A 14,832-nucleotide genomic window follows, 5' to 3' on the forward strand; every position below is an offset into this window, starting at 1 on the left:
AACTAAATAGAGAAAAATAACTACAAAGATTGACAACAAATACAAAGAGGGTCAAAACTATAACTGCATGTATGTACCTGGTGGCCCGCTGCCTGTACCATAATGCTTCAGTGTAGTTGGGCAACAGTATTGCAATAGGGTTTTCTACAAAACAGGTTGAAAATGATAACCACACGACACAGCCTCTTTGAAAAAGCAATTTAATTCAGCAATTAGTTGAACATATTCCATGGATTAGCTTGTGAGAAACAAAAGTCTGGCTCATAGTTTTAACTGCTGATTTAACTACAGAAATGGGAAGATAGTGGTAGTGATGTATGACTATATAGACTTTTATAGACAGAAATGATGACAAATAACAGAAAGCAACCGCAAAACACAGTAATAACATTCAATAAGACAATATTTTCTTTCTCTTTCTCTATCTTTACGTGATTGTGAGCACTTGGTGCCAGTGCTCAGTGTATACTTGTGGTGAATGGGCTGAATTATTGCTCTTAAACAAGTGCCTGGTGAGGCAGACAGATGGCTAGTAAAGGTACTTTGGTATACAAAATGAGATGAGATAGTTTAAAATGGCTGTATTTCCAAACAGAGCGCAGTCACAATTAGAAATAATGAGCTTTACCAACAGGCTTGACAAAGCCAATATGCTCTCTTGCGTAAACACAATTTTTCTTCTATAAATAATTTGACTTTTACCAAACACATTATTCCATTTTGAAAGCTTATAGATCTTTAAAAAATATCCCTTTGGCATTTGTGTTGCTTTTTCATCTATGGACAAAGAAAAATAAGTGGCTAGCCATGCGTATGTCTTTTATCAAATGTGTAGAAAAAGTATAAAAAAGCCACTATATAAATATAAATATATACAAAACAGTCAATCCATCAAAGAGGGCATGAATGCAGGCTTTTGACATCTGTTTCTACAGAACTGAAATTCATTTCTCGGGGTATTCTCTTACAGGTCAAATCCAAATATGCTTCACACCAAGCACACACACTTAGACAGAAGTATTAGAAATGCAAAGGAAGCACTCCAAATGTGATTCTGTGAGAAAGGCGAAAAAAGATGGAAGAGGTGGAAGCAAAGCGCTACGATACGAGTGTGTGTAGTCTGTTCCTACAGGTTTAGGCACAAGAAAATGAAAAGAAACAAAGCAGAAGAGGGCAGAATTAATCAAGGAGAAGAACATAATACAGATTGTGTTTCTTGCCATCTCCCCTGGGTTGTTTGAAAATGTGCAAAAGGAGTGAAACAGTGAGAAAAAGATGCAAGTCCCAAATGCAGTAAAATACCAATACATTGGCATTTATAGGGGAAAAGAATGCAACGCAATAAAAGGGAGCTGCTGGTGCGTCTTTACAGGGCCTCATTCCAGCCGGGGCCTTCAAAGATAATTTGTGGATTTGTACACACAATTACAGTAGAAAAAAATCACTGTCTGTGAATCTAGACAATTCCAACAATAAGGGAGCTGCTTTATATGTATCTTAAGGTATGATTTGATCACTTTGGGTAACGGTCTTTGGCTGCCTGTGTGTTCTCCGTAGTCTTTTTTTCACGTCAGTCCCCTCTGCCCCTCTCTCCTGAATCAGCTTGAGCCCTCTACCAGGGGCCCTTGCCTGTTGGTGGGCCCTTGTGGTGGTATTCTGGTTGACGGCCCCCACAGTCTCCAGGATTACAACGCCCATCACTTCCTCTTGAGCCGGTCTGTCCAGAAGGGCCAGGGATGCCAGGGACCCCCTGCTGACCGACAGGACCTGGGGGACCCATTTTACCATAGCCTTGAGGGCCCGGTATACCTGGATAAAGACAGGGGAATGTTGTGACTGTAGAACTGTCACTACCGTGGTAACCCCAACAGGGAAATATTCAAAAAGACAGACCAACATCTCGAGGGAAAAGGAAAAGTTTCAGAAATAAGAATATTCACATCTTGCGATTAATTTCCCTACGGTATTTGACCCGAGTTTTTTAATGACATTTAGCAGTGTTGGTAGTCGGATTTCTAACCTTTGGTCAGAGCCAGGCAAGCTGCTTATTAAAGAGATCCTATTATACTACTTTTCTGGTCTTCATTTCTTGTTAAAAACTGCTATAGAGCAGCCTGACACGAATCACATCACAAAAAACTATGTAGATTTTCGGGACACTCTTCCTCTTACCCTAGCGAGCACAGCAGTCTCTCTCTACACACTGCTTTGAGCTTCTCCGCCCCTCCCCCGTCCCCCCCGCCCCCCCTGCTGCAAACCCCACTCCGTTGTGATTGGTTACCTTCCTTCCAGCAGCGGGAAATTTTCAGGAAGCTGGGGGCATGCAGCCGGAGCTTGCCTGAGCGGCAGCATTACCATGCATGGAAACATGACAGAAACGACCCGAGCGTGACAGAAACAATCCGGAAATTTGAACGAGTTTGGCTCGACCGGCTGCCATAGTGTTAAGTGCTCTGCATAGCCACCCCAGACGGTCAGCAGGGAATACGTCGAAATGCATGGACGTAATTATTTGATACTCTAGTATGGTTAAACATGACTATAAATCATTATAACAACGTTTATAGGTTATAAGTCGAAAAGTATCATAGGTCCTCTTTAAGCTTAACATTTACAGTACAGAAATGATATTGGTATCAATCTATCTTCTACATCTACATCTCTGCAAACAAGCAGTGTATGTCAAAGGAGAACATTAAAAAAACACAACAAAATTCTACTTTGATAATTTTTATGTGAGCATGGTTGCTTGTTCAAATAAAAACCCGTCAACCGGAAAATAAATAAACGGCCCCATTTGAAGTGACTGCAGCTGCTAATGTGCTACTTTAGCCAAAGCTGATGATTAAGGACTCTCAGATGTTGATTTGAGGGGTAGGAATTAGCTTGGTAATTTTCAATTACGACCATTTGAGCAGAAATAAATATCACTTCAAGCTACAAGCTGGTTATTTACTAATCAACAACAAATGATAACTTCAAGCAATTAGCATGACTTATGTCAAGCTAGCCAGTTCTGCCGAAAAGGATTTAGCATCAGGTGTAGATTGCAATTTTGCATGAAGCACCTGTCTAGTGGATGGTTGTTGTGCCTCAATACAATGTGACAAAATAAGTGATTTACTCAAACTGTAATTACAATTTAAATATTTAAAGGTCATATTATGTCCATTTTCCCGTTCATTGTCCCTTTATGACATCATAAGGGGAGATACATCTGATGAAGGTTTTAGAACACAGGTTCTCAGAAAGGCAATGGTGGAGACAAAGAAGACGGGTTGTTTTTTGTCATACTTTGGGAGTCCTCAGTCACATCAGGGGACCCATACAGATGTAAAAACATGAAAAGGTGTATTTCACATAATAGGTGACCTTTAAGTAAGAACTCGGCAGGGTAACAACACTATGCACTTGCATATGGCCGTCCCTTTTTCGCTGATGCCCAAACTAAATAGCTACTGCTGTACTTCTTATTAATCAAATCAATGGACCGGGGTGGGGGGTATTACCTGGTGCTCCTGGAGGTCCTGCATCTCCCATCTCTCCTACACCTTTATCTCCTTTTTCGCCATTTGGTCCTCTTGGCCCTATAGAAAGAGAGTGACACATTCTGACCACATGACACTACACATAGCAAATGCTTGAAACATTATAGCTATAACTGACAAGCCTCACCTGGGCCTCCTTGGTGTCCTGGCCGGCCTTGTCTGCCCATCATTCCGGGGCCTCCGGGTCCACCTGGGGGCCCTTGAATACCCGGTGTTCCATCTTTCCCTGGGGCCCCGGGTCGACCTGGCGACGACACAGTTTCTGGCCTCTGCATCTGAGACAAGTAGTAGGCCATTCTCTCTGCATAGGGGGGAAACATGCAATAACCAACAATGATTCAACAGTGGCATCAGCAAACAAAGGTGTCCCAGAGGAAGGATGAAACAATGCTTTGAAAGATCTGAAGAGGAAATGAATGATGCTCTAGTCTAGAAATCGCAGCGTTATGCACATTGGAGCACGTTGTGCACATTTAAATGTGCATTTGCAAAGATTAGCAACATGCCCTCACCATCAAAGACCTTGATGACCTGCTGGCGGATGAAGTTCTTGATTTCATCATAATTGACTACAGCCTGTTGAGAAAGACAAAAGGGAAAACATCAATCAATGTAGATAATTATTATTTTTCTATTATTTACAATAGCAGATGGAGCTAGTGAGTGCCTCTGGCCACTGTTTTTTCACCTCTTCTCGCAACCAAGCTGGATTGGATTGTAAGATTAAATGTTAAAGATGGAGTCAGCAACTCTGGAGAAGGCTTGTTGTCAAAATCATTTAAAGTCAAAATCTCTCAATATCTCATTGTTAATACACATAAAAAGTGACAACAAGCGTTCTCTAGAATCGCTGACTAAAGCGACAGCTACAGTGCTAATGAAGTGTAATTAACTCACATCATTTCCTGGTGACCCAGGAGTTCCAGCGGTCCCGGGGGTGCCCGATGAGCCCGGGTTTCCCCTCTCCCCTCTGGGTCCGGCCGGGCCCATCATGGGCTGTGCGTCTTTGGCGTGGTAACCTCCCATACCACCACCAGGGGGCCCTGGTCTGCCTCTCTCCCCAGGAGCACCCCTCTGGCCTGCTGCCCCTGCCTCACCCTGGGAAACACACACATACATACAGGTAATGCGAGTATAAAAAGACAATCCCTGTGTTTTTTTACTATTCTACATACTACAGCTGACAATAAAAAAGTATGTAGTTTGCATGGAAATAATTGATATTTAACCCTAAATAAAAATAACATAAAAAACGGTTCAACATTCTGCTGAAGGTAAGATAAGAAGATTGACACTCAGGTTTGTGCGCTACATATGAAGCTACAGAAAGGAAATAATAGCTTTGGTTAGCATTAAGAGGCTAGAAACTGTGAAATAGGCCTACATAGCCTGGCTCTGTCCAAAAGTTGAAAAAACATCTGCCTATCAGCTCTTTTTAAAGCTAAGCTAAGAAACAAATTCAATCTTGTTTATTTAATCAATACAACACAGGTTGTGGCTAGCTGTTTCCCACTGCGCCATTGCATTGCGCTAAGCTAAACCATGCTAAGCTAACCATCAAATGCCTCAATCTTCTCATCTAACTCTCAGGCAAAAAGCCAATGTCTATCTGTATTTAACACTTTCTGCTTGTATTTAGCACGTGTATTTCTTCTGTGGACTCTGAGAAGCATATGAAGCCGATTTAGATGCAGCAGTTGCTTTACAATATCACTCTCCACACGGCAGAGCCCGCTTTCAATTCACTCAAAATAACAGCCATGCTACATTAGCGACACTGATTCATGGAGGACAAAGCAGCCCATAATGGACGTCTAATGTTTACATGTCACGACGAGACAAGCGACTCTTGAAATGGAGAGGAAGGGAAATAGAATGGAGGAGTCTGCTCTTGCCTTTCTCCACTGTTCTCTGTGCGGCTTAAAACCCTGACAATGCCGTCCTGTCAGCGTGACAAATAGCCTCATCTAGCATCTCCCCCTCATGCTTAATAGCATTATCCCAGAGGCAGAGAATAACTTCATCACTGTATCCACCTACGGTACTGTAAGCATGTGCCACAGAAGAGGGCTAGCAGGCGGCCGGGTTGCCAGTTGGGAGTGGGGTGAAGTGAGGTGGGTGGGTAGGTGGGTTACTGAACTGATGACTGTGTTAAGTGTGGGTGCTGAGCGGGCAGAAATGGAGAAAGCAAGCGTGTTTAGCACCGTATAGTAAGTCTCCCTCAGTTGAAATAAAAAAAGACCAGCAATCTGGCTGAATTCAGATAGTCCACGGAGGCGATTGAAGATTGATGCTAAGCTTGACAACCCGCTGTACCCCCAAGAGTCGGCTCTTACCTTCTGACCCATCTGCCCGCAGTCCCCAGTACCGCCTGGAGAGCCCTGTCAAAACAAAGAATGATGTATCCTTCAGCGTGACAAAATATACACATCAACACATCGATCTCTTAAATGCTTAAAAGGGGGGGCACACCACACCGGACATTACTCACATCTTTACCAGCAGCACCGTCGTTGCCCGGCTCTCCCTAAAAGACAAAGGGAAAGCAGTAGGAAAGAAAAATATTAAAAGCCCAGTATGTAATATTTCTTCGCCAGGAGGCTAACGATCAATACAGTCACCAAAGACACATTAAGAAGTAGACGTAAAATGAGAGGTATAGGCTACTAACCATTGGCCCCGGGTGCCCGGGTGGTCCTGAGAGTCCACCCATCCCTGGAATGCCCCTCTCACCAGCTTGGCCCTTATCGCCTTTAATACCCTGCAGAGGGGAAATGGAGAATTCACATTTTATGCTATTATTTGCATGTTTCACAGCAGGGGTAGAATTCCAATTGTGTCTGGCTCTCTCCCACACACACACACACACACACACACACACACACACACACACACACACACACACACACACACACACACACACACACACACACACACACACACACACACACACACACACACACACACACACACACACACACACACACACACACACACACACACACACACACACACACAAGTATAGCTCATAATGCATCATTTTAATACTTTTTCTTAAGGCACATTCATTTTAACTTGTAAATATTTAAATTAAGATACCCTACCCCGATCTACTGTCATCAATCTTCTTTATCTCTTTCAGTACGTGTAGCTCTGTCAGAATGTATTGCGTTCATAATTGATGTTATCATTATTTGCTGTGCTCAGTGCTCTCTATTCACTGTATTTTATTCTGATCCATAACGCATATTTGGCTTACAGAAACAATCCATCTTCCCCTTGGGTTATGATAAAAATTCAGCTCAGTTAATGTTATTGTCCATTTCTTGACTATTATGAAGCTCGAAGGTCACATGTTTCATTAAGAGCATTTCTCTTACCACTCCTGATGGCCCAGGCGGTCCTGGTGGTCCGGCTGGCCCTGTAGAGCCCTAAATGAGACACATATTTATTCATGTATTCATGTTTATTCACACCTAACACAATATCAAAAGACAATAACATGTACTGAACTTACAAGGTGGCCGGGGGGTCCGGGTCTTCCCAGAGCTCCTGGGGTACCGGGATCCCCCTATGAAAGGTCAGAGATGGAGCATTAAATACCTTCAGGGTTAAACTGACTCTTGCTTTGGTCTTGTAGGCCTATACACAGATTATCAATGTGCTCTTTAGTCTTTATACAAATCCACCCAAGCAAACGTACTCACCTCATGTCCTGCTCTGCCTGATGGTCCAGGCGGACCTGTGGGTCCAGGTTCACCCTGAAGGCATGGGAGAAGTAGTTGAGTTTTACGAGTTATTTATTTGTCGCTTAAATGATTTTTTTTAATCGCCACAACAAATGTTCAACTATTTCTGAAACTCTGTCTAATTTTTCCTCCGATAATCATACATTACATGTAACAGCAAACAAGAGCATCAGTGCAAATAGTCCTATTTGTATATATTTTTTCTTTATGCCTTTGTCATGGGTACGCTCAGTCGGGAACAACAGCTTGCGGAGTAAAAGCACTACTGCTTTTGTCCAAAGGGGGTGCAAGAATTTGTAGAATACGAACTGAAAGTTCCTTGGAGCACCTTTAATAAAAAAAAAGTTATAAAAATGTAACAGAAGTGTGAGTTGAATGCAACCGCCCTTCTTCAAATGGAAACTCAAAACAATGAGGCGGGACATACAGTACATTAAACCCAGACAAGTTTTTATAATTATCAGTTTAATGAAACATCTTGACCTTATGCGGAAGCAACAGGCAGCAGCTGGGAGCAGACAAACAAACAGACATAGTGTGGATGGTAAAGCAAAGAGTTGTTGGTTAACCTTCTGTCCGGGGAAGCCGACATGGCCAGTCTTTCCTTTGAATCCCTGAGGAGAGACATCAAAGAGAATGGGATTGGTACTGTATCAAAATTCACAAAGTCGAGGCTGGGCAGACGTGTCTTTGAAAAATCCTGAACACCTGCTCTTGGGTAGAACACAAACTGAGATAAGGAGAGAGAGAGGGAGAGAGAGAGAGAGAGAGCAAGAAAGAGAAAGAGAAATAGAGAGAGAGAGAGAGAGAGAGAGAGAGAGAGAGAGAGGAATAAAAAAGGAATTTAGGGAGGGAGAGAGGCAGGTGAAGTTCGGCGAAGCTGAATACATTACGTGAAAAAAATAACTATCTCTGCTGTGTCGAAATAAAGGACAAAGAAGTTCGGAAGATCTTAAAGGACGATGGAAGTTTCAAATGGGGTCACATCACATGAGCTGATAGATGCAACTCTATACAGACTCAGTAATGATTGCACATACTGAAGTCGCGTGCCAACATGGGTGGAAATGGACAAAAATAAGAAGTGACAGTCTATGCTAATTCACGGCATAAGTAATACATTTAGACAACCACACCTGTCTTTACACTGTTCTACACATATGCAATTTTTTAATCCAAAATGCAAGTCACAATCTATCGAGCACGGAATATTCAACCATCGTAGTTAAATCCATCTTTCCATTAATGGCTCTAGATAGGCTTTCAATGAACTAGGGTTTATTCATGCGGGCTGATTTGCATGCTGATTTGCTGCATGTGATAGTGAAGGTGAGCCATGGCAATGCAATTCTAATGCATTGTATAACAAGTATGCCTCCAAGATTGTAACTATCAAAACAAGCTACTGCATAATGAAAAATAATGAGGCACCGCTGATGCTAATGTCTGGAGGGACAACATTTACCAGCAGCTCTAAAGGTATTCACATTTTAACAGGAGTAAGAGTCTACTGCCATGCTAAGTGAGCTACTCTCCAAGTCAGGTCTTAAGACATTGAGCTGAATGCCAAAACATCTAAGTTTAAAAAGAGTCACTAGCGTGCTAACATTAGCTAATCAGCAGTAAACACAAAGTACAGCTGATGATGATGGAATGTCATTATTCATTGTGCAGGTCGTAAAGCAAATTAAAATAAAGCTTGACCTGATGATGGTTCTAGACTAGAGGACGTTAGTGACATTAATTCTGAGGGGGACGTGAATGTCTGCACCGCATTTCATGGCACTCCATCCAATAGTTGTTGGGACAAATTGCTCCAAAACCACACATGTGAACCTCAAGGTGGCACTAGAGGAAAAGTCATGGAACCATGGATATGTGTACCTGACTTGATGGCAATGAATTCAACAGTTTTCTAGACATTTCACTTAGAAACACAGGGTTCATCCCACAGCGACCGTGAGTGTCCATCATTTCACACCAGTCAATCTATAAGATGTTGAAATTTTTTAGCTGGATAATAAATTGTTCTGCTGGTAATGCCAAAAGAAAAAATATGGAGGATACATCTTCTGAGGAATATTTCACAAAATGTCATGGCAATCCAATCGAATAGGATGGTTTCGATGGGTTGGTAGGCGATCAAACCAACCAACATTGAAACAAAAATGTAATATTTTTTATGTTAGAATCTGATCTTTGGATAGAATGTAGTGTTGTTGTTTAACACGGCACAAGTATGCCGATAAAGAATCACATCAGGTCATGTAGATATTGGAAGAAAAATACTTACTGGTATTCCTCGCGGTCCTGCTGGGGCTGGAGGGCCTGCTTCTCCCTGATATCAGCGTCAAAAGGTCAACAATTACACGCATGTCTTCAACTACACCCACTACTACAGCATGACTCCACTGTTCCGTTTGGTTTATTTTGCTTGTGTGTGTGTGTGTGTGTGTGTGTGTGTGTGTGTGTGTGTGTGTGCGCACGGCAAACAGTGTGACCACTGCAGTATGTGTGCGACTCACCCGCAGCCCCGGCTTCCCATCTTTTCCATCCAAACCCTCAATGCCAGGGGGGCCCTTTCATTGCAAAAACACAGCAAGGGAGGACAGATCAGAATTGTGGATTGCAATTCCAGTTAACAGATATGTTGAAATGGTAAATGTAAAACAATACCATTAGCCCTGGTGAGCCTGGTGAGCCTTGGCCCCCACTTGGACCCTGATTGCCTTGGGTGCCATCATTACCCTTTGAAAAATAAAGAGATTTTCAGTCAAACAAATGCTCATTTCTCCATGCAAATTTAGAAATAATGTGTGGTGTGTCTATACTCACTTTTTCACCCTTGAGACCAGTGTTCCCTTCCCTTCCAGATTTGCCTGGTGGACCTGGTGCACCCTAAAAATACACACAGTATAATATACAAAGTCAGTACAACTATTCCAAAGACGAGAACATGAATTAGAGGAGTTACTTTACTACATACTGGTGGTCCGGAGAAACCTGGTGGTCCTTGGAAACCCTTTGAGATAAAAAGAAAAGGAATGAAAATGAATATTTGTTTGTTTTGCTTCTCCTAGACACATTTTTTAAATTGTATGTTTCAGCTCGGGTCACACATACCTGTTCCCCTTTGCCACCTTCAGGCCCAGCTGGTCCTTTGTCTCCTTTAATGCCCTGCACACACAGAACGGATCAAATTATTTGTCAGTTTTGTAAAGATAAATGAAAAAAAAAATGTTTCCTTTCTCCTTTTACAATTATGTGAGTTAATATCTGACCAATCTCTGTATGTACACATTAAAGTATGGATCTATATATGAATGTATACACTTTTTTTATTGGGGGGGGGGCTTCCCAACTTTTTTTCTTGTTCTTCTTTTTTATGTATTCATTTTCATTTTGTATTCATTATATGTATGTACTTCATGTCTTCCTGTTGTCCTTGTCAGCAAATGTTTTGTTTGTTCAATTGAAAAGGTGGACTATAATTTCTCATTGCGATGAACTGTAAATCTGAAAGTGTTGATCGTAAATCGAAGAATAATTGTCCAAGAAAATAGTAAAAGAAAAGTAAAATAAAAAAACTGTAAGCAAAATAAAATATATATTTTAAAATAGATGTTTGATGAGACACTGACCGGTGGGCCGTCCTGTCCTTTCGCCCCACAAGCTCCAGGAGGACCCTGCAGAACGGGCAAGAAACATTAGCCGGTGATGTAGAACATGCTAGCAGATGCAATCGTAAATGTTACATAACAGTGACGGCATAATGGCTTACCGATTCACCTTGGCTACCAGGACTTCCTGCGCTCCCACGTTCACCCTTCATTCCCTTGAACCAAAACAAATCCACTCTTAAATCAATGACAGTTCACATTGACAGTTCACATTGACAGTTCACATTGACAGTTCACATTGACAGTTCACATTGCTCTGTAACCAGCTGTCCATCCAATACAAGCCCATCAAGTCACTCTACATCCTACAGTTCCTTTTAATAACGTGCACGGCAATGAGAACAACTTACATGCAGTCCGGGCGGTCCCATGCCTCCTGGGTAGCCGGGTGTACCAGAAGAGCCCTGAGGCAAAAACATGGCGCAGTCAATCAAAGTATATAGGTGGGGGTAGAGAGCAAAGCAATCATTTTAATGTTGTCATCTCAGGGCCTCTGATTGGCAGATCCTCACCTGCTCGCCCTTCATTCCCGGGAGGCCGTCTGACCCTCGCTCGCCCTGCAGACCCTGAGAGACGATGGGAGAAGGGGATGATTAGAACATGGAGGGGAAGGATGTGTGATATGCGTGTCATGGAGAGAGAGAGAGAGAGAGAAAGAGAGAGAGAGAGAGAGAGAGAGAGAGAGAGAGAAAGGCTCCTCTGGTGGGGGAATGAGCCAAGGACAAGGCTATAGGCAAGGCAGCAAATATCAGACAGCTAACTGGAATAAATATATATATATATACCGTCTAAATTTGATTTTTCGTCCCCCTGCTCCACACACCTCTCTCTCTGCGAGGAGATTCGGGTGATGGGGATTTAGGGTCTGCGATGGTGATAGCCAGAGGAGGAACATTGCGTGCTTCCTTGGTCCAGCCGGTCCGGTGAATTCAATTTTCTTTATTTTCCCTCCCCGAAAATGATAGAGGTGTTTTGCTTCCCTATTCCCTTCCCTTACGGTGTTGCACAATGAGGGTCACATTCGATAATAGTCTCTGGAAATTCACTTTTTTAATTAATAATCTGTGTTTTTATTGCATGTGTATACTCTGTCTTGAAGCTTAATTATTGTATCATCGTCTTAGACTTGAACTGTACACAACTCAGCCCGGCCCTCTTTTGTTATATCGGTCATACTCCTGTGTCTGTCTGCTGTCTATGGATTCATTTGTTGTATGGTGTCTGTGCACTGTTAAAATTAAATGGGCCCTTTGGGGATACATGAAGTTGTTTGAACTTTGAACCTAAACATTTGACCAAAGCTGCAGCCTTTATTTAGTAATCCACCTTACATTCACACGAACAAAGAAAAGGAGCAGCACACGGGGGTTATGTGTTACCAAGCAACGCAATCACAGAGAAAAAAATAGCTATATTTCCCAGTCTCTTAATTGATTATTTAATGTTTGTTATTAATATGCATGTGCGAGTGTGTTCTGTTGCCCAGCAACAGCTGCTGTAAGCGTAAAACAGATGAATGCGGGAAGGAGAGAATGCATAAAAAACATTTCTAAATAAAAAATGTGTTGTTGAAAGATCGTCACGAGAGATGCTCACACAATGATTGTACAGTGGTGGCAAATGCGTGCGATAATTAGCTGCTCTGGATCGTCCCTTTAGAATAAATGGTTAAACAGTTGAACTTCAAGGAACGGTAAGAATACTGAGAGATTTAAGATTAAGCAGTAGCAGTATGATTGGTTTGTTAGTGTGATTACTGAGGGTTGTAATTTAGAGAAAGTAATTAGTAATTGATCATACTGAGTGAGGAGAAACTAATTAGTGGCTGATCATTGGGACTAACTTCCTCCCTATTGAATATATGAGTAATATATTCATCAGCGGGGTCTCACTCCACTCCCCTCTCCCTCACACACAGTACAAACAGACACACAGCAGCAGCACACAGCAGTAGATAACACCTGCTATATAAAGTGCTACTACGCCGCAAATGGGATTCCACGGAGCGCTCACACAGCTCATCCATTTAGCATCTCCGTTCTCCTGAAACAATAAATCCGTACTAGGAGGGAAAGAGAGAGGGAGGAGGAGGAGGTCTGCAAAGGCAAGTCCCACTCTCCATCACTTAGACGGGGGGAATAATTGAACAACGGGAGAACGAGAGACCGTTTCCTCATCTGAAATAACTTTCATTAAAGGGGCCACGGATAGAACAGGCTGCCGGCTAGGGCAAAGACAGTGTAATCAAGAGGGCTGCTCGATTCTTTTTTAAAGTGAGGTGATCTGTATTAGGAGAAGGTAAAAATAAGCGTAGATAAAGTAATGTACAATATCTTAGGTACTGCTTTGTACCAGTTTGAGCTACTTTTGCCATAAGTTCACAATTTCTATTTCAGGCTACTTTATAATTCTGCTTCACATCATTTAAAGGAAAACAAATATTGGACGCTTCACTCCACTACATGTATTTGACAGCATTAGTCACTTTTCAGATTTAACATACACACATACATACATACATACATACATACATACATACATACATACATACATACATACATACATACATACATACATACATACATACATACATACATACATACATACATACATACATACATACATACATACATACATACATACATACATACATACCGACAACAAAAAAATTCCACCTTCATTCCATTTAAATGACACTACTTTTCTTTTACAGTGTTGCATCATGGGTATTGTTTTGTAACCTCATTTGTATGTAACTGAAGGGACAGAGTAATTGATTTATCGTTTACTTACTGATTTAAAAAATTGAAAATTAAGTTGGAAGTGTGAAAAAAACTTACATTGGATCCAGGTGGGCCCTGAGGACCGGGGAAACCGGGAGGTCCCTGTGGACAGAGAACAGTGTCAGGTGGGAAAATGCAATCAATATACACCTGTGGTTAAAGCTGTTTCCTGACGATTAAGTGAATAGCTTGTGTGTGTGTGGCTGTGTCTTGATTCAGAGACCACGCACTTGGTAGGACGCAGTCTCGCGGTCTATGAAGGCTATAGCCTATGAAGGCCGATTTTAAGGCCGGTTTTAAGGCCAACGAGCCTTGTTAAACGAGACGGTCTCCGCAGGTCTCCGTTTACGAGCATTTCCGGTTTATGTAACAAGCCGTTACCTTGCGTGACGACTCGCCGCTCCTGTGCTGCCTAGCAACCCTGATTGCTGCCAACGGAGACAGCCCTGTCAGCGGAGGAAAAAAGAAAAATAAGTTGTCTACCAGACGAAAAGAAAAAAAAGTACAAGAAAAAAAGAAAGGAAGATAAAAGTTAAGAAGATGGAGCAACACGTTGCTGTTTTGTTATTTTTTATTTTATTTTATGCAATCTCTGAAAAAAACGCAATGAATCTTGGGATATGTTGGGCCACGAAGGATACATCTGATGCAGCCTTCAAAACTGCTTCAAAACCGTGAAACGAAGGCTGCATTTCACGACCGCATATGAGGAGCCTTGCAAGGAGCCTTGCAAATGGGACAGCCTTTGCGCGCCGCTATGACGCAATCGGTCTTCAAATGCAGCCTACGAGGCCGGTTCCAAGACCGCAACCCCTGAATCAAGACACAGCCTGTGTGTGTGTTCTGTGCTACAGTGTGCAACATCTACCTGCCTGACACCAGCAGGGGGCTCTGTGAAATCAGTGAAAAGTGGCAAACACAAGCTCCACTCAAGTCCATTCAAATAACTCATAAAAAATAAATCTGATCCTCTCCCTCAAAAAAACACTGAAAAACTATTGTCAAGCATGGAATATAATTCACTTTATAGTTTTCAAACATTGCTGTAGTGATTGGTAAGTTTAAGAAAGAT

General features: G+C 42.1%; 1 protein-coding gene across 3 annotated transcripts in view; it reads right to left on the reverse strand.

Moving 5' to 3' along the window:
* Positions 1-184: 184 nt before the first annotated feature.
* col16a1 (collagen, type XVI, alpha 1) overlaps positions 185-14,832 on the reverse strand; it is a 72,131-nt gene continuing 57,483 nt past the window's right edge. For all 3 annotated transcript variants that reach the window (XM_080045130.1, XM_080045131.1, XM_080045129.1), the window contains 23 exons: positions 13,818-13,862; positions 11,490-11,543; positions 11,328-11,381; positions 11,079-11,132; positions 10,939-10,983; positions 10,421-10,474; positions 10,284-10,319; positions 10,133-10,195; positions 9,974-10,045; positions 9,823-9,876; positions 9,591-9,635; positions 7,867-7,911; positions 7,256-7,309; positions 7,066-7,119; positions 6,929-6,979; positions 6,220-6,309; positions 6,040-6,075; positions 5,885-5,929; positions 4,446-4,646; positions 4,061-4,124; positions 3,676-3,849; positions 3,510-3,587; positions 185-1,809 (listed from right to left, as the gene is read on the reverse strand). In XM_080045130.1, coding sequence (XP_079901256.1) covers positions 1,613-1,809; positions 3,510-3,587; positions 3,676-3,849; positions 4,061-4,124; positions 4,446-4,646; positions 5,885-5,929; positions 6,040-6,075; positions 6,220-6,309; positions 6,929-6,979; positions 7,066-7,119; positions 7,256-7,309; positions 7,867-7,911; positions 9,591-9,635; positions 9,823-9,876; positions 9,974-10,045; positions 10,133-10,195; positions 10,284-10,319; positions 10,421-10,474; positions 10,939-10,983; positions 11,079-11,132; positions 11,328-11,381; positions 11,490-11,543; positions 13,818-13,862 — 1,665 coding nt within the window. In that variant the 3' untranslated portion in view covers positions 185-1,612. The remainder of the gene's footprint in view (positions 1,810-3,509; positions 3,588-3,675; positions 3,850-4,060; positions 4,125-4,445; positions 4,647-5,884; positions 5,930-6,039; positions 6,076-6,219; positions 6,310-6,928; positions 6,980-7,065; positions 7,120-7,255; positions 7,310-7,866; positions 7,912-9,590; positions 9,636-9,822; positions 9,877-9,973; positions 10,046-10,132; positions 10,196-10,283; positions 10,320-10,420; positions 10,475-10,938; positions 10,984-11,078; positions 11,133-11,327; positions 11,382-11,489; positions 11,544-13,817; positions 13,863-14,832) is intronic.

This window comes from Ammodytes marinus (assembly GCF_949987685.1).
Source record: "Ammodytes marinus genome assembly, chromosome: 17".
NCBI lineage: Eukaryota > Metazoa > Chordata > Actinopteri > Uranoscopiformes > Ammodytidae > Ammodytes > Ammodytes marinus.